This window comes from Anas platyrhynchos, chromosome 7, assembly GCF_047663525.1.
Source record: "Anas platyrhynchos isolate ZD024472 breed Pekin duck chromosome 7, IASCAAS_PekinDuck_T2T, whole genome shotgun sequence".
NCBI classification, from domain to species: Eukaryota; Metazoa; Chordata; class Aves; order Anseriformes; family Anatidae; genus Anas; species Anas platyrhynchos.
The window spans coordinates 28,780,796-28,800,137 of NC_092593.1; the positions used below are offsets into that span (position 1 = coordinate 28,780,796).

Consider the following 19,342-nt stretch of genomic DNA (forward strand, 5'->3'; position numbering starts at 1 on the left):
TGTCCAGGGGGAGGAGGGCTGTTGAGGGCATGTTGAGTAGGCAGGGGTGAGTGTGTGGTGCTGCAGGTGTGATTTGTGAGGCAGGTGAGTTGTGGAAGAGCAGTGGAGGTGTGCTGATGTGTTGGGGAGTGGTGTGGGCTGAGGAGGAGAAGGCAGGAGGAAGGTTTTGTTAAAAGCAGAGCCCCCCAGGAAGGCCCCCATGAGTGTGGGGATGTAGCTCAGCGGTAGAGCGCTTGCTTTGCATGCAAGAGGCCCTGGGTTCAAGCCCCAGCATCTCCAGCCTTTTCCTCCCCACACAGGGCAGCCCTTGGGGGCTGCAGGGCCTGGGGCTGTCTGTGAGCTCCAGGCACGGGTGGACCATGTGTGGCAGCAGCAGTGGGGCAAATGGTGGAGCTGGAGCTGCCCCAGCAGGCGTGAGAGCTGTGGGGCACGAGGGCAGAGGGTGCAGAGGGCCCCATGAGCGCGGCTCGTTGGTCTAGGGGTATGATTCTCGCTTCGGGTACGAGAGGTCCCGGGTTCAACTCCCGGACGAGCCCCCCTTTTGGGACGAGCCCAGCTGCTGCGGGCAGGGGGCAGACGCAGGGGGGCTGGCTCTGGGCCCTTGTCCCCCCAGGCAGTGCTGCAGGAGCGGGTGGGGGCCTGGCATCCCCCAGCAGCCTGCAAGCAGCACCCCATGCTGGGGCCGGAGGCTTTGTGGGGCAGCACGGCCGCCTTTGGCCAGGCTCAGCCGCTGCCAGTGCAGCAGGTAGCACCCAGCTGCTGCTGCCAGGGCCTGGGCCCCCTGGTGGGCACTGGGCAGGGGATGTAGCTCAGTGGGAGAGCGCTTGCTTCGCATGTAAGAGGCCCTGGGTTCAAGCCCCAGCATCTCCAGCCTTTTCCTGCCTCACAGCCCGTACCTGGGGAAATGCCTGGGCAGTGCATGATGCCCTCCAGGAGCTCCTCTTCCTTCTGCCCTCTGCAGGCATCCCCAGAGCCCCTCTCCCCCTGCTCGCTCTTTCTGCTCCTGGCTCCCCGATGGCTGCAGCGCTCGCCTTGCCCAGCTCCTGCCTCTGCCCCACGGGTCCCCGCTCTGCTGTCCCTGGCTGTACAGCCCTGGCTGTGCCCTGTCCCTTTTGTCCCTGTGGCACAGGGCAGCACAGGTCTGCAGTGCAGGGTGGGGAGGGAGGCAGCAGGGGGCTGTGCCCGAGGTGTCAGGGCTGTGGGGCAGCAGGGCTTTCCTGTGTCCCTCCAGGACGTGTCTGCAGGCCAGCGGTGCCCAAAAGAGGGGCTCGTCCGGGAGTTGAACCCGGGACCTCTCGCACCCTAAGCGAGAATCATACCCCTAGACCAACGAGCCGCGCTGGGCAGCTCCCTGTGCACCCTCCCTGGGCCACCCTGGCAGTGCTGGGGCAGCGCCGCCACTGGCCCCTGCTGGCCTCAGGCCCTGCCACCAGCACCCAGGTGCAGAGCGGGCCCAGGGCTGGCGCTGGCGCTGCCCCAGCCTCCCCAGCAGGAATGGGGGCCGGGGGGGCTCCAGGGGCTGCCTGGGGATGCCCCTCACAGACCACGGGGCACAGGCAGCCCCAGCCGGGGGCTGTGATGGCCGAGGGGTGAAGGCGTTGGACTCGAAATCCAATAGGGTTTCCCTGCGCAGGTTCGAATCCTGCTCACAGCGACAGCTTTTAGCCCTGCCCTGGGGCTGCAGGGGGCACGCTGAGCCCACACAGGGCTCTTGGCTGCCCAGGGCAGCCCCCTCCCTGTGCACTGTATGAGGCTGAGGCGGGGCAGGGGTTTTGCTGGGGGCCAGCTGCACACCCAGGCTCCTTGGTCTCGGGGTATGGTTCTTGCTTAGGATGTAGCGGAACCGGGATTCAGCTCTGGACCAGCCCCTCTTTTGGGCATCGTTGGCCTGCAAACAGCCCTCGTCTGTGGCATAAAAGGGGACCTTGATGTCCCACAGCTGCCTGCCGCACCTCGCTGCCTCCTGCCAGCACCCACCTTCCCCCTTCAGCAATGTATTCGGGGCTGTGCCTTGGCCACGAAAAAAGCATGGAGATGCTGGGGGTTGAACCCAGGGCCTCCTGCATGCAAAGCAGGCGCTCTCCCGCTGAGCTACATCCCCTGCACAGGAGCCTCTGTCTGGGGGTCTCTGCTGGTATCCACAGACCAGCTGCCCCCATGGATGCTGCACAGGGGGCACTTGGCAGCTGTGCCCACTTCCCTGCATTGGCCACACGGCCCAGGCATGCCAAAAAGGGCCCCCGTGTGCTAGGCTCTGATGGGGACAAAAGGCACCAGCACACAGGGGTATGATTCTTGCTTAAGGTGCGAGAGGTCCCAGGTACAGCAGCTCCTGGATGAAGCTCACCTTTTGGGCACCACTGGCCTGCAAACAGATCCTGGTGGGACACGGCACAGCACAGACACAGTCCTGACGCGCCACAGCCCCGACACCTCGGGCACAGCCCCCTGCTGCCTCTGTCCCCCCCACCCTGCACCGCAGACCTGTGCTGCCCTGTGCCACCGGGACAAAAGGGACAGGGCACAGCCAGGGCTGCCCTGGGACAGGGACAGCAGGCTGCGGGTTTGTGTCCTTTGCTGCCAACAAGGCTAAAAACACAAGAAAGACATGGACCTGTTAGAGCAAGTGCAATGGAGGGATACAAAGATGAGGCTGGAGCACCTCTCCTATGAAGAAAGGCTGAGAGAGCTGGGGATGTTCAGCCTGGAGAAGAGAAGGCTCCACAGAGACTTTGTTGCAGCCTTTCAATACTTAAAGGGGTCTTATAAAAAGGATGGAGAAGGACTCTTTACTCGGGTAGACAATGATAGGACAAGGGGCTATGGTCTAAAACTAAAAGAGAATAGATTTAAACTAGATATTAGGAGGTAATTCTTCACTGGTAGGGTAGATTCTTCATTTCAGAGCTCTGGAACAGGTTGCCCACGGGTGTGGGGCAGCGAGAGTGGGGGTGCAAAGGGGTGCTGCACCCCGGCTCGTTGGTCTAGGGGTATGATTCTCGCTTTGGGTGCGAGAGGTCCCGGGTTCAACTCCCGGACGAGCCCCATCTTTTCTGGATCCCTGGCCCAGAGAGCATGGGGGGACGAACTGGGATTGCACTGGGGAGCAGGGCCAGGGCAGTGTCCGCTGTGAGGGGAGAGCGTTTGGTTTTGGGGTGGGTGCGTGTCCAGGGGGAGGAGGGCTGTTGAGGGCATGTTGAGTAGGCAGGGGTGAGTGTGTGGTGCTGCAGGTGTGATTTGTGAGGCAGGTGTGTTGTGGAAGAGCAGGGGAGGTGTGCTGATGTGTTGGGGAGTGGTGTGGGCTGAGGAGGAGGCAGGAGGAAGGCTTTGTTAAAAGCAGAACCCCCAGAAAGGCCCCCATGAGTGTGGGGATGTAGCTCAGCGGTAGAGCGCTTGCTTTGCATGCAAGAGGCCCTGGGTTCAAGCCCCAGCATCTCCAGCCTTTTCCTCCCCAGGCAGGACAGGGCAGCCCTTGGGGGCTGCAGGGCCTGGGGCTGTCACAGGGCACCAAGCACGGGTGGCCCTGTGCGTGGCAGCAGCAGTGGGGCAAATGGTGGAGCTGGAGCTGCCCCAGCAGGAGTGAGAGCTGTGGGGCACGAGGGCAGAGGGTGCAGAGGGCCCCATGAGCGCGGCTCGTTGGTCTAGGGGTATGATTCTCGCTTCGGGTGCGAGAGGTCCCGGGTTCAACTCCCGGACGAGCCCCCCTTTTGGGACGAGCCCAGCTGCTGCGGGCAGGGGGCAGACGCAGGGGGGCTGGCTCTGGGCCCTTGTCCCCCCAGGCAGTGCTGCAGGAGCAGGGGGGCCCTGGCATCCCCCAGTAGCCTGCAAGCGGCACCCCATGCTGGGGCTGGAGGCTTTGTGGGGCAGCACAGCCGCCTGTGGCCAGGCTCAGCCGCTGCCAGTGCAGCAGGTAGGACCCTGGTGGGCACTGTCTAGGGGATGTAGCTCAGTGGGAGAGCGCTTGCTTCGCATGTAAGAGGCCCTGGGTTCAAGCCCCAGCATCTCCAGCCTTTTCCTGCCTCACAGCCTGCAGCCTGCTGTCCTTGTCCCAGTACAGCCCTGGCTGTGCCCTGTCCCTTTAGTCCCGGTGGCACAGGGCAGCACAGGTCTGCGGTGCAGGATGAGGAGGGAGGCAGCAGGGGGCTGTGCCCGAGGTGTCGGGGCTGTGGGGCGTCAGGACTGTGTCTGTGCTGTGCCGTGTCCCACCAGGATCTGTTTGCAGGCCAGTGGTGCCCAAAAGGTGAGCTTCATTCAGGAGCTGCTGTACCCGGGACCACTCGCACCCTAAGCAAGAATCATACCCCTGTGTGCTGGTGCCTTTTGTCCCCATCAGAGCCTAGCACACGGGGGCCCTTTTTGGCATGCCTGGGCCGTGTGGCCAATGCAGGGAAGTGGGCACAGCTGCCAAGTGCCCCCTGTGCAGCATCCATGGGGGCAGCTGGTCTGTGGATACCAGCAGAGACCCCCAGACAGAGGCTCCTGTGCAGGGGATGTAGCTCAGCGGGAGAGCGCCTGCTTTGCATGCAGGAGGCCCTGGGTTCAACCCCCAGCATCTCCATGCTTTTTTTGTGGCCAAGCCACAGCCCAGATACATCGCTGAAGGGGGAAGGTGGGTGCTGGCAGGAGGCAGCGAGGTGCGGCAGGCAGCTGTGGGACATCAAGGTCCCCTTTTATGCCACAGACGAGGGCTGTTTGCAGGCCAACGATGCCCAAAAGAGGGGCTGGTCCAGAGCTGAATCCCGGTTCTGCTACATCCTAAGCAAGAACCATACCCCGAGACCAAGGAGCCTGGGTGTGCAGCTGGCCCCTAGCAAAACACCTGCCCCGTCTCAGCCCCATACAGCGTACAGGGAAGGGGCTGCCCTGGGCAGCCAAGAGCCCTGTGTGGGCTCGGCGTGCCCCCGGCAGCCCCAGGGCAGGGCTAAAAGCTGTCGCTGTGAGCAGGATTCGAACCTGCGCAGGGAAACCCTATTGGATTTCGAGTCCAACGCCTTCACCCCTCGGCCATCACAGCCCCCGGCTGGGGCTGCCTGTGCCCCGTGGTCTGTGAGGGGCATCCCCAGGCAGCCCCTGGTGCCCCCCCGGCCCCCATTCCTGCTGGGGAGGCTGGGGCAGTGCCAGCGCCAGCCCTGGGCCCGCTCTGCACCTGGGTGCTGGTGGCAGGGCCTGAGGCCAGCAGGGGCCAGTGGCGGCGCTGCCCCAGCACTGCCAGGGTGGCCCAGGGAGGGTGCACAGGGAGCTGCCCAGCGCGGCTCGTTGGTCTAGGGGTATGATTCTCGCTTAGGGTGCGAGAGGTCCCGGGTTCAACTCCCGGACGAGCCCCTCTTTTGGGCACCGCTGGCCTGCAGACACGTCCTGGAGGGACACAGGAAAGCCCTGCTGCCCCACAGCCCTGACACCTCGGGCACAGCCCCCTGCTGCCTCCCTCCCCACCCTGCACTGCAGACCTGTGCTGCCCTGTGCCACAGGGACAAAAGGGACAGGGCACAGCCAGGGCTGTACAGCCAGGGACAGCAGAGCGGGGACCCGTGGGGCAGAGGCAGGAGCTGGGCAAGGCGAGCGCTGCAGCCATCGGGGAGCCAGGAGTAGAAACAGCGTGTAGGGGGAGAGGGGCTCTGGGGACACCTGCAGAGGGCAGAAGGAAGAGGAGCTCCTGGAGGGCATCATGCACTGCCCAGGCATTTCCCCTGGTATGGGCTGTGAGGCAGGAAAAGGCTGGAGATGCTGGGGCTTGAACCCAGGGCCTCTTACATGCGAAGCAAGCGCTCTCCCACTGAGCTACATCCCCTGCCCAGTGCCCACCAGGGGGCCCAGGCCCTGGCAGCAGCAGCTGGGTACTGCCTGGCAGCGGCTGAGCCTGGCCAAAGGCGGCCGTGCTGCCCCACAAAGCCTCCGGCCCCAGCATGGGGTGCCGCTTGCAGGCTGCTGGGGGATGCCAGGCCCCCACCCGCTCCTGCAGCACTGCCTGGGGGGACAAGGGCCCAGAGCCAGCCCCCCTGCGTCTGCCCCCTGCCCGCAGCAGCTGGGCTCGTCCCAAAAGGGGGGCTCGTCCGGGAGTTGAACCCGGGACCTCTCGCACCCGAAGCGAGAATCATACCCCTAGACCAACGAGCCGCGCTCATGGGGCCCTCTGCACCCTCTGCCCTCGTGCCCCACAGCTCTCACGCCTGCTGGGGCAGCTCCAGCTCCACCATTTGCCCCACGTGCTTGGTGCCCCGTGACAGCCCCAGGCCCTGCAGCCCCCAACGGCTGCCCTGCCATGCAGTGCGTGGGGAGGAAAAGGCTGGAGATGCTGGGGCTTGAACCCAGGGCCTCCTGCATGCAAAGCAAGCGCTCTACCGCTGAGCTACATCCCCACACTCATGGGGGCCTTTCTGAGGGGCTCTGCTTTTAACAAAACCTTCCTCCTGCCTTCTCCTCCTCAGCCCACACCACTCACCAACACATCAGCACACCTCCCCTGCTCTTCCACAACACACCTGCCTCACAAATCACACCTGCAGCACCACACACTCACCCCTGCCTACTCAACATGCCCTCAACAGCCCTCCTCCCCCTGGACACGCACCCACCCCAAAACCAAACGCTCTCCCCTCACAGCAGACACTGCCCTGGCCCTGCTCCCCAGTGCAATCCAAGGTTGTCCCCCGCACTCTCTGGGCCAGGGATCCAGAAAAGATGGGGCTCGTCCGGGAGTTGAACCCGGGACCTCTCGCACCCAAAGCGAGAATCATACCCCTAGACCAACGAGCCGGGGTGCAGCACCCCTTTGCACCCCCACTCTCGCTGTCCCACACCTCCTCGGCACTTCTGGGAGATCCCAGCAGGGACACCTGCACTAGGTTGCCCAGAACCACGTCCCAGCGCCTTTTGAGGATTTGCAAAGAGGGAGGTTTCACCACCCTTGAAGGCATCTGTCCCAGTGCTCCATCACCCGCACAGCAGAGATGTTCTTTCTAATACACAGTGGGCTGAAGGTGGCTGTGGCACAGATGAGGGTTGAGGGGTGAAGGAGTGGGCTCGAAATCCTATAGGGTGTGCAGGTGTGAATCCTGCTCCCAGTGACTGATACTACCATCAGCTTGTGGGTGGGGGTTCACACTGGTTTCACCATGGGAGCAGCAGCCCCCCACCAGTGCTGGGTACTGTTTGTCCCGTTTGTGCCTTTGTGCTCCTGTCCTCCGTGTCCCCATCCCTTCTGGTCTCAGCCCTGCAGGTGCTACTGGCCTGCTGCTGATCTGCCTGTACGAGGGGCAGTCCTGTGGAGCAGCCTTTGCGGATAGGTGGAGCGGGGAACTTTTGCTTTTCTTCACGTTGTGCCACCTTGTCCTAGTCATTAGTGGGCACTGACGGGTCATTTCTGTTGGAGCTTGCTGAGGACGTGCTGCTCAAGCCCCGCAAGGGCACTTCAGTCCTAGCCCCCCCGTGCTGCTGATCCAATACCCTTTCTGTCTGCTGGCTGCAGATCAATGCAGTTAATGAGAAACCCTGGTGCTGGGCAAGAGGCAACTGGCTGGGTGCTGGGAACGCTGCTGCTTCCCAGCAGGACTGGAACAGCCAGAAAAACCCACGCAGCTTGAGGAGCCGAGTCTGGGGCCACAGGGTTCGGGCAGAGCCGAGGACCATGGCCAAGATGGTGGAGTGTGTCCCCAACTTCTCGGAGGGGTGCAATAAGGAGGTGAGGGTCGAGGGGTGGGGAGTGGCGGGTGGTGGGCAGCTGGGCTCCCATATGTACTGCAATGGGTTTTGCCCCGTGATTTGCAGCCTGGCTTATAGTTTTCCAGTACTCCTGTACTTCTCTGGTACTTTTCCATTATTTCTGGGCCAAATGAAATCAAACACGCCAGCCAGGTCAATGTTGCCTGTGCTGGGCACCCGCTTCAGGCTGCACTTTGCCCCTGACAGCGGTGTAGGTCAGCAGACCTAAAATTGCTGAAAAACTGCTGCTTCCCCTGGGGAACGGGCTTTGTGGAGCTAAATCTGTTTTGAAGCTTGCAGGGGACAGTGTCCTCAGGGACAGCAACTTGCGATGGAGCTCTGTCACACAGCAGCTCTCCCAGGGCTTGGGGCTACCTGGGGGCTGTCTCAGAGTCCCAGATCCCCTGGCTGGGATCTGGATTCTCATACCCCTAGGTCCTGCATCCTCACCTCCTTCCTGATGAGCCTGGTGATAGGTTCATCCCCTGCACTAGTGGGAGCAGGGTGGAGACGCCTGAGAAATGGCATCCTCACCTTGCACAGCTGCTGGGGCTGCAGTGGGAGCCTCACCAGCCCATCCAGCTTGCCCCTTCTGGCAGGTGATTGAGGCACTGGGGCAGGCCATCTCCCGGACACCTGGCTGCGTGCTGCTGGATGTGGACGCTGGTGCCTCCACCAACCGTACCGTCTACACCTTCGTGGGGACCCCTGAAGCTGTCGTCGAAGGGGCGCTGAGCGCAGCCCGTGTGGCCGGGCAACTCATCGACATGAGCCAGCACACGGGTGAGCAACCCTCTGCTCCCAGCCTGGGCAGAGCCCCTGCCTCGGCTGGAAGGAAGAGCAGGCACCGAAGTGCTGCCAGAGGGCAGGCACAGAGTGTTTCCAGCACTGTAGGAGGGATGCTGGTGAGACCACACCGAGCTCTTGCTCATCCTCCCGATCCAGAGGGGCTGCATCTGTCCTGTCCCGAAGCTGGAGCAGGCATTGCTGCTGCAAACTCCACTTTCCTTGCCGTGACAGTGCTCAGTCTGCAAAAGCAGCAGGGAAAGGGCCCTCGTCCCTCTTTGTCTGCTTGCCCTTCTGGGCCCCCGCCCTGATTTCTGACCCGGCCCTAGGTGAACATCCTCGCATGGGGGCCCTGGACGTCTGCCCCTTTGTGCCAGTGATGAACGTCAGCATGGAGGAGTGCGTTGCTTGTGCTCATGTCTTCGGGCAGCGCTTGTCGGAAGAGCTGGGGGTGCCTGGTGAGTGAGAGCTGGGCCGCTCAGATGGGCCCCTGTCCCCCTGCATACCCCCAGCGCTTCTTTTACACAAGTTTCACCAAGGGCAGAAGGGGGCACTCCCCCCAGTAGGCAAAGGCAGACCCTGGTAGACAACTTGTTCACCACCACCCTGCCTTGCAGTGTACCTGTACGGAGAGGCGGCCCGAGAGGAGAGCAGGAGAACCCTACCTGCCATCCGTGCCGGGGAGTACGAGGCACTCCCCGAGAAGGTGAGCCTGGCTTTGTGGGATGGGAGATGGGAGCCTTGCTCCAGCCAAACCTTGGTGCCAGGGGGAGTGAGCCTCCTTTCTTGGGTGATTGCTTGAGAGGATCCACCTCCAGGAGGGCAGCTCATGCTGCCCACCACCACCCACATGCTCTCCTCCCTTCCCAGCTCAAGAAACCCGAGTGGGCTCCCGATTTCGGGCCCCCAACCTTTGTCCCCCGCTGGGGGGCCACAGTGACAGGGGCCCGGACCTTCCTCATCGCGTACAACATCAACCTGCTGTGCACCAAGGAGCTGGCGCACCGCATTGCCCTCAACATCCGCGAGCAGGGCCGCGGCTCCAGCCAGGTACCCTCGTGCTGCCCGCTGACCCCGCTTCTCCTGGGCTGGGCTGCCACCTTGACCACAGGGGTTCTCCGCAGCCTGGACGCTTGAAGAAGGTTCAGGGCATCGGCTGGTATTTGGAGGAGGAGAACATAGCCCAGGTTTCCACCAACCTGCTGGACTTTGAGGCTACGCCACTCCACGCCGTCTACGAGGAGGTCTGCCGTGACGCAGAGGTGGGTAGTGCATGGTGCTCTCCCTCCAAGTGCTCAGCCCACAGCTGGGCTCTGCTTTCTCTTATACTCTGCTCATCCAAGCTGGGCAGAGACCTGAACCACATGTAAACTCCAAAAGCTCAGCAACTTGTTGCTAACCTCAGCTTCTGGCTTATCTCCACACGGCAGGAGCCACATTGGAGGCTCTCCATGAGCCCCCCAGGTCCTGGGAAGGGATAGGAGCCACCAGGCTGGGGTAGAGGCAGGAAAGGCAGCTCTGGGGCCTTTTTCTCCTGTTTCTGATGTCCTTTGCAGGCGTTGAATCTCCCTGTGGTGGGGTCCCAGCTGGTAGGGCTTGTCCCAAAGAAGGCCATGCTCGACACAGCAGAGTTTTACATCAAGAAGGAAAAACTCTTCATCCTGGAGGAGGAACACAAGATCAAGCTGGTAAAGTGGGTCTTCCCAACACTGAGACAAGGACAGGGTCATGAGTAAGACCCCCCAGATCCCAAAAACGCCGCTGAGCAGGGACTTGGGGCCAGAACAAGCCACAGGCATGTTGGGTGACCTGTAACACCTGGCTTGAGGGATGGTGCCTAGAAATCTGTGAGGGAATAGTGACTGGGACAAACTGGCTTACAGTCCTGAGGATGCTGAGGGGAACAGAGACCCCATCTGAGGAGGACAAATTACAGGCAGCAGCTGCCCAGCCTGCCTGCACAGAGGCTGTGAGGGAAAGGACACCTCCCCACAGCTCAAGGGCACTGTCCCAGCACCGGTATAAGCTGGAAACAAGGAGGCAGGCTCTGCTTTTCAGCTCCAGCAGGGAAGGGAGTGGGGAGGGATTTTACCACCCTATCAGGAATGTGCTAGATAAGAGTGAGCTAAACATTTATCGGTGCAGTTTCAGACACCCGTGGGCGGCCGCACACCACCCCTGCATTGGGGGTGGGAGCTGCGGGTGGCACCAGCTTCCCTCACCTCAGGTGCTTGCCCCTGCAGCCCTTTCCCAGGGCCAGACCACTCAAAGTTAATTAAAATCAGGGCGTGAGGATGCAAGAGGATGCAGTGGGAGGTGCTGGCGGGGCGCATGGAGCCGGCTGGGGCTGACACGGTGGTGCTGCTCCTTGCAGGTGGTCAGCCGGCTGGGCCTGGACTCCCTGTCTCCATTCAACCCCCAGGAGCGCATCATCGAGTAGGGGCCCTTCCTGCTGCTCCTCACTGTCCCCATCTCTGCCCAGCCCGGGGGATCCTGCTGCAAGCCTCTTGCGCTGAGATTGATTTGGGAAAGTGAAATCCACCTGGAAGTCAGGGCGTGCGCTTATAAGTCCTTGTCCCCTTGCCCTGGGATATGGCTTCAGAGCCCAAGCCAGCATCTGGGTGCATTTCTATCCCATCAAATGCTGCTTGCAGTGAGATGCTCCTCTCATGCAGAGCAACCCCTGGCATCACCAGGAGGCTACCTGGCTCCTTCTCCTGCTGATTTTTCGGACTCCCAGCAGAGTGCTGTCACCCCTTCCCAATCACCTGTGGGCCAAGGGGGAGATGAACGCCCAGCGGAGAGGGATGAGGAGGGGTTGGGTGGTGGTGGCTGCCAGCACAGGGGTGGTCTGACCCACGGTGTGCCACAGGTACCTGGTGCAGGCAGGAGAGGAGGACAAGGGGCTGGTGGCAAAGCCGCTGGGAGCCTTCGTGCGAGCAGTCGGCGGGAGGACAGCAGCACCAGGAGGAGGCTCGGTGGCTGCAGCTGCGGCCGCTCTGGTACGTGGCCTGACCACAGGGGGGTCCCTCCCCAAGGGGGTCCCTCCCTGCCCTCCTGGGCACTTCTCCAGGCACCTGGGGGGCTCCTCAGTGAGGAGAGCTGGTGCAGTGGCTGTGCCCTGCTGGAGGACTCAGCACTGTGCCCTCACAGGGAGCAGCCCTGGGCTGCATGGTGGGGCTGATGAGCTACGGCAAGCGGCAGTTCGAGGAGCTGGATCCCATCATGAGGAAGCTGATCCCTCCCTTCCACCAGGCCATGGACGAGCTGGTGGCGATGGTGGACGCCGACTCCCAGGCCTTCAGCAGCTACATGGTGAGGTCTCACCAAGAGCAGCCCTGCCGTGGGCAACCAAGTGAGGGAGCCACTGGTTCCGCTGTGGCCCCTGGTGGAAGACACACGGGATCTCAGAGCACCCCAGTCCACCAAACTTTCTTTTCCTTGCCTGCAGGAAGCCATGAAGCTGCCAAAAAACACCCCTGAAGAGAGGGAAAGGTGAGCCCTCAGACTGGCGAGGGCTTGCAGTGGTGGTGGGAGCTTGCACACCAGCTTGCACCCCAGCTTTTGCACGAGCAAGCCTAGCCTGGGCTCGTCCCAGTGCTCACCTAGGGCTATCCCCTATCCCAGGCGTGGCGCTGCCATGCAGCAGGGGCTGAAGACAGCTGTGAAAGTGCCCTGCACCCTGGCAGAGAAGGTGAACAGGCTCTGGCCCCCACTGAAGGAGCTGGCACAGCATTGCAACCTGGCCTGCAAATCCGACATCCAGGTACAGCCCCATGCTTAGGACCTTCTGTGGCCCCAGGGTTCACACACCGTCCTGGCTGGGGTTTCAGGCTCACTGCCTGTCCTCACCAGATTTTCCACCGCAGTTTGACCCATGTGGGGGACACATCTAGCCAGCACTGCTTTCCAAACTGGCCACTGCTTTTTACCTATTCACTTTCTGGCACCCTGTGAGACTTTCAGGAAGGAAAGCTGATCTCCACCAGCCCTTGCCTGAGTTTTCACATCTGTGGCAAGGTCGTGAAATGTTTCCCACAGCATAGCCATGTCCTGAACTTGGTGGGAAGGTGCTGCTTCCCATGGCAGGCCAGGGCAGCGGAGATCCAAACTGTAACGCGAGGGTCTGCCCTGCTGCCAGACCATGAAGTGCAGCTGGTCCAAGAGGAGAGCTTTCCAGAAGCCTCTTTTCCTAGGTGGGAGCCAAAATGTTGGAAGCTGCTGTGTTTGGAGCCTATTTCAATGTCATGATCAACCTCAAAGACATAACGGATGAGAAGTTCAAGCTTGCGGTAAGCAGGGGCTGGAAGTGTGCACCTGCCCCGGAGCTGGGGATGAGGCTGGACAGAGCGGGAGATGTGCCCCCCGGGACCCCGTGTGGAGGGGCTGTGGGCACAAGGACACCTCAGTGCCAGGATGGGCACTGAGACATGGCAGAGCTCGGAGGGTGGGCAGTGGGGGCCTTGTCTCCTTTTGTCTGGAAATGATCCGTCTTCTCCCTCCCCTGCAGATGTCACAGAAGGTCTCCGGGCTGCTGGAGGAGGCGAAGCAAGGCTTGGCTCTCGTGCTGGCGCTGCTGGAGAAGCGGGTGGCCTGAGAGGCGCTGAGGGCTGGGCCGGGAGATGCATGGAGGGGTGGGGGGGTACACAAATACAGCTGGGAAACACACTCGTTCCTGCCTGGGCTCCTTCGGCACCCGCCCCAGGGGAGCTGCTCCGCTCAGACCGGTCCCAGTGTTATGTCCCCTGCCTGCGCTGGGCCTTCTTTGACCAAAGCTGGGCCCTGTGGTGCTGAAGGCGTGGGCCCTCACCTGCCTGCATGTCTCTGTGCCCAGAATCACCCTGAGACACCCTCCTGACACGGGGCTAGGGCAGGGCCAGGCACCAGGGCCGTGTCCCTAGCGGTGCAGCATCCCGGCGGCGCGTGATGAGCCTGGTGCATGGCAGGGAGGGAGCGCTGCCAAGCACAGGGCAGCACTGGGAGGCGGTGAGGATGGCACTGGGTGGCACTGGGGGAGCTCTACCCCCTCTACACAGCTCCCCGGAGAGGAAGGGCTGGGTCTGGTGGCAGATGTCAGGCTGTCGCAGCACCCTGAGCTCAACCTGTTCACCCCCAGCCCCCTTTTCCCATCAGCAGGGCCCCGAGCCCCCCAGCCCTACAGCAGCCCCAGTGGGGACGTGATCCCCACACTGTCCCCCGGGCACGTTACCCATGCTGGGGGCACTGCGCCAGGGTTCAAGGCAGGGACGCCTGAGTCACCCATCACCTGACGCCAGCACCGTCCCTCCCGTGTTTTCTCCAGCCCTGCAGGACCTTTGTGCTGGGTGGGAGCGGCGCGCTGACGTCTCCCCGTGCCCATGGTGACTGCGGGTTTCACTGCTCTCCGGTGTCACCCCGGCTGGGCAGGGCCCTGTATTTTGTATTTAAGGGGTGCCCACGGGCTAGCTTCACTGCCTCGGGAGAGCCACGTTGAGGAGAGCAGTCGGGGCTGTGATCTTACAGAGGGCTCTGTTCTGCACGGCGGGTGAGCAGAGGCGGTCCCCACTGGTGGGGCTGGGATGCACTGGGGGGCACCAGAGCTGGTGCAGGGCCAGGACACGGTGTCCCCAACCCCTTACGCTCCTGCTGGGTTCATGGGCTTGGCTTGCTCCGGGACACACGGGGGAGTTGTGTTGGGCTGGAGTTGGTGCATTTTTTTCTATTCATGCTGGGGGTGGTGGTGGTGGCAGCCACTCTCAGGGTCCCTGGGGAGGACAGGATGCCCCCTGTCCCCTCCAGGGTGGCCCCAGGGGAAGCCCCACACCGTGGCTGTGTACTGCTGGGGAGTGCTGACTGTGCCTGTCCTTTCCTTTGCAGCTCGGAGCCAGTGAAGGATGTGGAACCCCAACCAAGGTGAGTGGCTGTGGGGCTGGGGCCGGCTGCCCCTGGGTGCTGTACAGTCACCGGGGCTTGGGGAGGGGCTCGGCACAGCCACCACAGGCACCCCAAAGGACTACCTGTGCATCAAAGGGGAGGGGGGCATCGTTTGAGAAGAGGGGGTAGACCAGGTGGGGTCCTTAGGGTGCACAGGTATCCCAGCTCCCTACGTTGCCTCTCCAGGCTCTGCTCACTTACAGTCCCCCTCTTCCTCCTAGGACCACCACCTCCGCAGGTGCAGATCTGCCCACCTGCCCCTCCGACATACCCGTACCCAGGGTCCTGCAATTCATCTGGGCCCTATCCTGGCTACCCGGCAGTGCCCCCCAGTGCCCCCGGGGCCTGTCAGCCAGGACACCCAGCTGCTTGCCCCTGTGTCCCCCCCCCATCTGGCCACCACCCGCCAGGCCACCACCCGCCGGGCCACCACCCACCAGGACACCACCCGCCGGGCCACCACCCACCGGGCCACCACCACCACGAGCATCACCCACCAGGGGTGCCGGGGTGCCCACCGGCCCACCCTGGCTGCCACCAGAAGCACCATAAGAAGCACAAGAAGAAGCACTCCAAGTCCCACAAGCACCACGGTGGCAAGGTAAGGGTGTGGTGGCTGCAGCTGCCCCAAGCTCTCTGTCGTGGTCCCCTGCACCCCATGCATGTTTCCCTCTGCCTCGCTGCAGCTGGAATGAGCTCATGGGCTGCCAAGGGCTTCTTGTTTTGTTTTGGTTTTGTTTTTAATTGGAGACTCCCTTTTGTTTTATAAATAGGCAAGCATGAGTCATTTCAAATGAGTCTTTAGATACTTTATCTGTGAAGTTCCTTGAAGCCACTCAGAACAGTGGAAGCCACTCAGAACAGTGGAATCTTCCTTCTGCTTACCCAGACCTTGTGAACCACGTCTGCTCAGTGTCCCACATCAGAGGACCAGTGCAGCTCCCTTTCAAAAATCCTCCCCATCCAGAAGAGGAGAAAAAAAAAAAAAAGATAGAAAAAAAAATCTTAGGGTAGTCAGTAGCTCTGTGTCTCTGCTGGGTGGAGACGTAAGGTGATTTGCCTGGACATTTGCTTTTGCTGGCAGAGACCACAACCCTTTCGAGGTTTGTTTAATTGGCCTGAACAGCCTTGAGAGATAACAATAAAAAAGCAGCCCTCCCACAACGTGCTCATAATCACATCTGCCAAGCACCGTGGCAGAAATATAACAGTGCCTAGCTCAAAAATATGTCATGTGACAGCACTGCAATAAACACCAGCATCATTTTATTAGTAGCCCTTTCATCTCAATGCGAAGGTAGCTTGGCAGAGGTTTGCTGTCTGGGTCATGATGCTGCAGATCACCACCCTCTGCATGGCCACAGCCCCTGGCATTGCCGCTGGTAATTACTGGCTTGCAGCTCAGCCTGTGTACACACCTGAGGGCACACCTTTTGGTGGTGATTAAACTGTGGGGTGTGCATTGTGGCTGCTTCCAGCTCAACATCAACCCAGCTGGGCCCTGGGAACAGGCACCCATCTCCTTCCCAGCAGCAGCTGTAGGCAGTGGGCACCCTGCGCTGGGAGGGATTCATGGAGCCAAAGTGTCCCTGGACAAGTCCCCAGGTCTCACGCCTGCAGCCATTAACACGTGTCAGAAGTGGTATGGAAGAGGGTTGTTTCTGTGCTATCCTGAACCGGTTTCATCTGTTTCTTCTCCAGCATTCAAGCAGCTCAAGCAGCTCGAGCAGTTCCGATTCCGACTGAAGAGGACACGTTCCACCCGCATGGTGGTGAAGCCCCGGAGGAGACAGCATATGAAGACAAATGTCCCACGGGAACTACCTGCTTGCTCTTCTGCCCCTTTCTGCTGTCTCTGTGGTCTGCATTTTGCCTGTTGAGTGATTTTCTCGCTTTTAGTTTGTAAATTGTTTGACCTGGAATCACTGTAAGAGGACAAGCAGCAGCTCTGGCCTGTCTTTAGTGCGAAGGGGCTCTCATCCCACACTGAGGGCCATCCCCAAGACTGTGGGTAACAGCACACAAAATTTCACGTGCTGGTCAGCAGTTGGTGGTTGTTTGTCCCTCTGGCATGATGCCAGCTGCATCATGGTCAAGGGCCCCATTCCAAGGCAACACAGGGTAATAAGAAAGAGAGGAAGTGATAGGAACCAGCTCTGGTCAGTTACACTAACCTGTGAGAACATATGAAAATATAGGAACATTTATTCCAGCAGAATAATCTGAGGGAGGACTGCTAAAGTGGGAAGTAATCAATAAGCAAACCTCCCACTCCCACTAATTGGTGAGCTAATGAACTACAGGGGCCACCTGCAGGAAGGCTGAGCCTTGCAGCTGATAAGATTGTGAACCAAGTGGCCCCAGACTGGGAGGGCACAGAAAACGCAGAGCTCTGCAAGCCCATGGAGGTGTGCAGGGGGCCTGGGGAACAGGAGTATCAAAGAGGAGGGACAGGTAGAAAAGGGTTAAAAAGGGTTGGTTGTGTGTAAAATGCGGCCGGTCAGCATGCTTGTCTGGCTAAGCCCTTTGCCTGATCACCACAGTTTGTCCTTTCTTTTTATATCTTTTGCTCATTAAATCATTTTTCTAACTCTGCCCGTGTGTTTGCACTCTCTGTACTGTGGTTTATGTGAGCTGTGATGATTAAATGCCTGCTGGGGGTGAGACCTGTGTGTGGTGAGTGAATCTCCATGCCAGCTCCCAGAGCCAGGCTGGGAAAGGGCACCCCGTGTGGTGCCATCCCTGGGCCAGAGCAGCTGGAGGAGGTGGCTGAGCTCTTGTTGCTCTTCACCTCCCTTAATGTGCCTGACCAGCAGCGCTGCGCCAAGGGAACATGAACTGGGGAGGGGTGAAGGCATTGCTGGGAGATCAGGGTCTCAATGGGCACTGTGGATGTCTGGGGTTGGGGCAGAGGAACAGATCTGTGAGGGAACTGGAGGTGCTGGGCAGTGAGGAGGACTGGAGGGGTCCCATCAGCCTCCTGTGGTCCTTCAGGACCTCAGCAGTGCCCTGTGCTGCATGGACCCCTGGCCTTGTGCTCCAGCATTTTCACAGAAATGAAGAAGACAAACTTATCCTGACTTACCAGCTTAACACCGAGGGGAGCATCAGCTGCTCATTAGAAACAAATAACAAAAAAAAGAGAGACGAGATAAACTACAGGATAAAGAGGCTTTTTCAAAATAGGGTGAAAAGAGTTTATTTGTTTATTTTTGCAGGCAGCACAATTCAAGTTCAAATCTGGGTATTGTTCAGGAGATACTGGTGGGAAGAAGGCACCATAGCTACTTTGAGCACTCTGGGATGACACGAAGGCAGCTCCACGTGCTGCGCAGTATTCTGTGAGTTGCTGGGAGGCATGCTGCCCCTCTCAGCCAGTATTTTGGGTGCTGTAATAAATGAACAGGTTCTGGTGAAAGCTGGAATGGCTGAAAGAAGTGAAGGAGAATGAAGGTCTTTAAGCTGACCTGTGAAATTTAGGATTGATAGAGCACCGAAAGGAGCACCTGCAGACAGCTGTTGAAGGCAGCAAAACTTCTAAACATCCCATTGCTCCCAGGGAAAAAGGAGCAAACAACCAAGGGCCATGCAAAAGAAAAGCAAGTCACTGAGCGCTTCAAGCAGCACAGGACGTGTCAGAAACTTGCCCAGTCCTCTCAGGGGCAGAAATCCCAAGAGGACAAAAAGGATGATATAATTGGGAAAAGGGCTTGCTAAAAAAATGGGTGATGGCACAATTATAAATCTCCTCAAAGGATGCTCAAGGAGATGGGGAGTTTTTGTACACTAGAGATGATCATTTGTCCTACTAAACTGGAAACATTTCTCACTTCTCTGAGAAGCCCTCCAAGGGTAACAGTTCATACACAAGGCATGGCTTGGTGTGTGTAAAGCTTTACAGACATACTTCATATGGCTCTGTATCCTGCTTAGATCTTGGTTTTAATTAGCACCATAAATGTAAGATATGTGACTTTTCATCATGAAAATCAAAAGAGAGGTCTGAATTTTGGCCAGAAAGGAGGACCCAGAGGGCAGCTGCATACACACTGTTCTAGGCCAGCTCAGAGTTGCTAGCAACCATACAGAGAGAAGAAAATAGAACAGGTAATATCTGGGGTGTGTATACTGGTGAGAGGAGGACATGTGCACTCTATTCAATTAACATATCCACCTAATGAACCTGTCAAAGAAGCTGGGTTGGGAGAGGCTGTCATAGTCCTTCTCCCGGAAGATGGCTGCCCGGTCCCCAAGGCCAAGCTTCAGCAGGACATCCATGTCTACATCACTCCCCAGAGCCACTACCGTGGGCATGACATCTTGCTTCTTCATGGAGTTGACGGCCTCCTCCAGGTTCTTGCTTCCCGTGATGCCATCGGTGATGAAGACAAAGGAGAGCTCAGCGTTGCGCCGGGCAACCCGCTGCCCGTTTCCTGGGCTGAGCACGATGTTGTTGATGGCGTGGATGATGGCTGACCCGATGTTGGAGGATGAGTCCAGATACTTGATCTGTGCCAGCGCATTGGAGATTTCCGTCAGGTTGTAGGTCAGTGGGAAGACCACGTCCTGCTCTCTCTCACTGCCGTACTGCAGCAGTGCGATCCGGGCGTTCATGTTGTCGTTGTTGCTCCTGGCCAGTGTGAGCTGTCGGGCAACCTCCTCCACAAAGTTGTGGGCCCTGTGGAAATTCTGCTCCCCGATTCTTTCAGAGCCATCAAGCAAGAAGACAATGTCAACAGGGCGCTGTGTACACTGGGCCACTGCAAGCTCTGCAGGAGAAAGAAGAAAAACAAAGTTGGGAGCATGAGAAAGCCTACAGAATAAGGTTGGGGCTTGCCTCATGCAGCTTGGGCTCCAGTCGCCTCTGTGCACACTTTTCTAAAGAAGGACAAGCCTCATGATGATGCCAAAGCCCGTCTTTGTGGCTGGTAATGTTGGGCTTTTG

General features: G+C 59.6%; 2 protein-coding genes and 17 non-coding genes across 19 annotated transcripts in view; 11 read left to right on the top strand and 8 right to left on the bottom strand.

Annotated features, from left to right (window-relative positions):
- The first annotated feature begins 207 nt into the window (after positions 1-207).
- Positions 208-279, top strand: TRNAA-UGC (transfer RNA alanine (anticodon UGC)). The gene has a single exon. It is a non-coding gene; the product is annotated as a tRNA-Ala (tRNA).
- Positions 280-464: 185 nt separating this feature from the next.
- Positions 465-536, top strand: TRNAP-CGG (transfer RNA proline (anticodon CGG)). The gene has a single exon. It is a non-coding gene; the product is annotated as a tRNA-Pro (tRNA).
- A 262-nt stretch (positions 537-798) lies between these two features.
- Positions 799-870, top strand: TRNAA-CGC (transfer RNA alanine (anticodon CGC)). The gene has a single exon. It is a non-coding gene; the product is annotated as a tRNA-Ala (tRNA).
- A 394-nt stretch (positions 871-1,264) lies between these two features.
- On the bottom strand, positions 1,265-1,336 carry TRNAP-AGG (transfer RNA proline (anticodon AGG)). The gene has a single exon. It is a non-coding gene; the product is annotated as a tRNA-Pro (tRNA).
- A 236-nt stretch (positions 1,337-1,572) lies between these two features.
- On the top strand, positions 1,573-1,654 carry TRNAS-CGA (transfer RNA serine (anticodon CGA)). Its single transcript has one exon. It is a non-coding gene; the product is annotated as a tRNA-Ser (tRNA).
- A 375-nt stretch (positions 1,655-2,029) lies between these two features.
- TRNAA-UGC (transfer RNA alanine (anticodon UGC)) lies at positions 2,030-2,101 on the bottom strand. The gene has a single exon. It is a non-coding gene; the product is annotated as a tRNA-Ala (tRNA).
- An 872-nt stretch (positions 2,102-2,973) lies between these two features.
- On the top strand, positions 2,974-3,045 carry TRNAP-UGG (transfer RNA proline (anticodon UGG)). Its single transcript has one exon. It is a non-coding gene; the product is annotated as a tRNA-Pro (tRNA).
- A 322-nt stretch (positions 3,046-3,367) lies between these two features.
- TRNAA-UGC (transfer RNA alanine (anticodon UGC)) lies at positions 3,368-3,439 on the top strand. The gene has a single exon. It is a non-coding gene; the product is annotated as a tRNA-Ala (tRNA).
- Positions 3,440-3,630: 191 nt separating this feature from the next.
- On the top strand, positions 3,631-3,702 carry TRNAP-CGG (transfer RNA proline (anticodon CGG)). Its single transcript has one exon. It is a non-coding gene; the product is annotated as a tRNA-Pro (tRNA).
- Positions 3,703-3,935: 233 nt separating this feature from the next.
- On the top strand, positions 3,936-4,007 carry TRNAA-CGC (transfer RNA alanine (anticodon CGC)). Its single transcript has one exon. It is a non-coding gene; the product is annotated as a tRNA-Ala (tRNA).
- Positions 4,008-4,486: 479 nt separating this feature from the next.
- On the top strand, positions 4,487-4,558 carry TRNAA-UGC (transfer RNA alanine (anticodon UGC)). The gene has a single exon. It is a non-coding gene; the product is annotated as a tRNA-Ala (tRNA).
- Positions 4,559-4,932: 374 nt separating this feature from the next.
- Positions 4,933-5,014, bottom strand: TRNAS-CGA (transfer RNA serine (anticodon CGA)). The gene has a single exon. It is a non-coding gene; the product is annotated as a tRNA-Ser (tRNA).
- Positions 5,015-5,250: 236 nt separating this feature from the next.
- On the top strand, positions 5,251-5,322 carry TRNAP-AGG (transfer RNA proline (anticodon AGG)). Its single transcript has one exon. It is a non-coding gene; the product is annotated as a tRNA-Pro (tRNA).
- Positions 5,323-5,716: 394 nt separating this feature from the next.
- Positions 5,717-5,788, bottom strand: TRNAA-CGC (transfer RNA alanine (anticodon CGC)). The gene has a single exon. It is a non-coding gene; the product is annotated as a tRNA-Ala (tRNA).
- Positions 5,789-6,042: 254 nt separating this feature from the next.
- Positions 6,043-6,114, bottom strand: TRNAP-CGG (transfer RNA proline (anticodon CGG)). Its single transcript has one exon. It is a non-coding gene; the product is annotated as a tRNA-Pro (tRNA).
- Positions 6,115-6,284: 170 nt separating this feature from the next.
- On the bottom strand, positions 6,285-6,356 carry TRNAA-UGC (transfer RNA alanine (anticodon UGC)). Its single transcript has one exon. It is a non-coding gene; the product is annotated as a tRNA-Ala (tRNA).
- Positions 6,357-6,681: 325 nt separating this feature from the next.
- TRNAP-UGG (transfer RNA proline (anticodon UGG)) lies at positions 6,682-6,753 on the bottom strand. The gene has a single exon. It is a non-coding gene; the product is annotated as a tRNA-Pro (tRNA).
- A 673-nt stretch (positions 6,754-7,426) lies between these two features.
- FTCD (formimidoyltransferase cyclodeaminase) lies at positions 7,427-16,992 on the top strand. Its single transcript, XM_038181961.2, has 17 exons — positions 7,427-7,678; positions 8,298-8,481; positions 8,814-8,942; positions 9,102-9,190; positions 9,355-9,534; positions 9,609-9,746; positions 10,041-10,172; positions 10,859-10,920; positions 11,357-11,486; positions 11,638-11,799; positions 11,936-11,979; positions 12,112-12,250; positions 12,681-12,776; positions 12,995-14,008; positions 14,341-14,376; positions 14,619-14,998; positions 16,099-16,992. Exons 1-14 carry the CDS (start codon positions 7,625-7,627, stop codon positions 13,079-13,081), a joined length of 1,626 nt encoding a protein of 541 aa, XP_038037889.2. The 5' UTR covers positions 7,427-7,624; the 3' UTR covers positions 13,082-14,008; positions 14,341-14,376; positions 14,619-14,998; positions 16,099-16,992.
- Positions 16,993-17,580: 588 nt separating this feature from the next.
- Positions 17,581-19,342, bottom strand: part of COL6A2 (collagen type VI alpha 2 chain) — a 28,093-nt gene continuing 26,331 nt past the window's right edge. Inside the window, exon 28 of the mRNA XM_005024743.6 lies at positions 17,581-19,166. Within this exon, the coding sequence (XP_005024800.4) occupies positions 18,559-19,166 (608 nt within the window). The 3' untranslated portion in view covers positions 17,581-18,558. The remainder of the gene's footprint in view (positions 19,167-19,342) is intronic.

Coding starts and splice junctions, on each gene's coding strand:
- FTCD (XM_038181961.2), top strand. CDS start 7,625: ATGGCCAAGATGGTGGAGTGTGTCCCCAACTTCTCGGAGGGGTGCAAT. Junction 8,482..8,813: donor CGACATGAGCCAGCACACGG/GTGAGCAACCCT, acceptor ACCCGGCCCTAG/GTGAACATCCTCGCATGGGG. Junction 10,173..10,858: donor AGGAACACAAGATCAAGCTG/GTAAAGTGGGTC, acceptor TGCTCCTTGCAG/GTGGTCAGCCGGCTGGGCCT.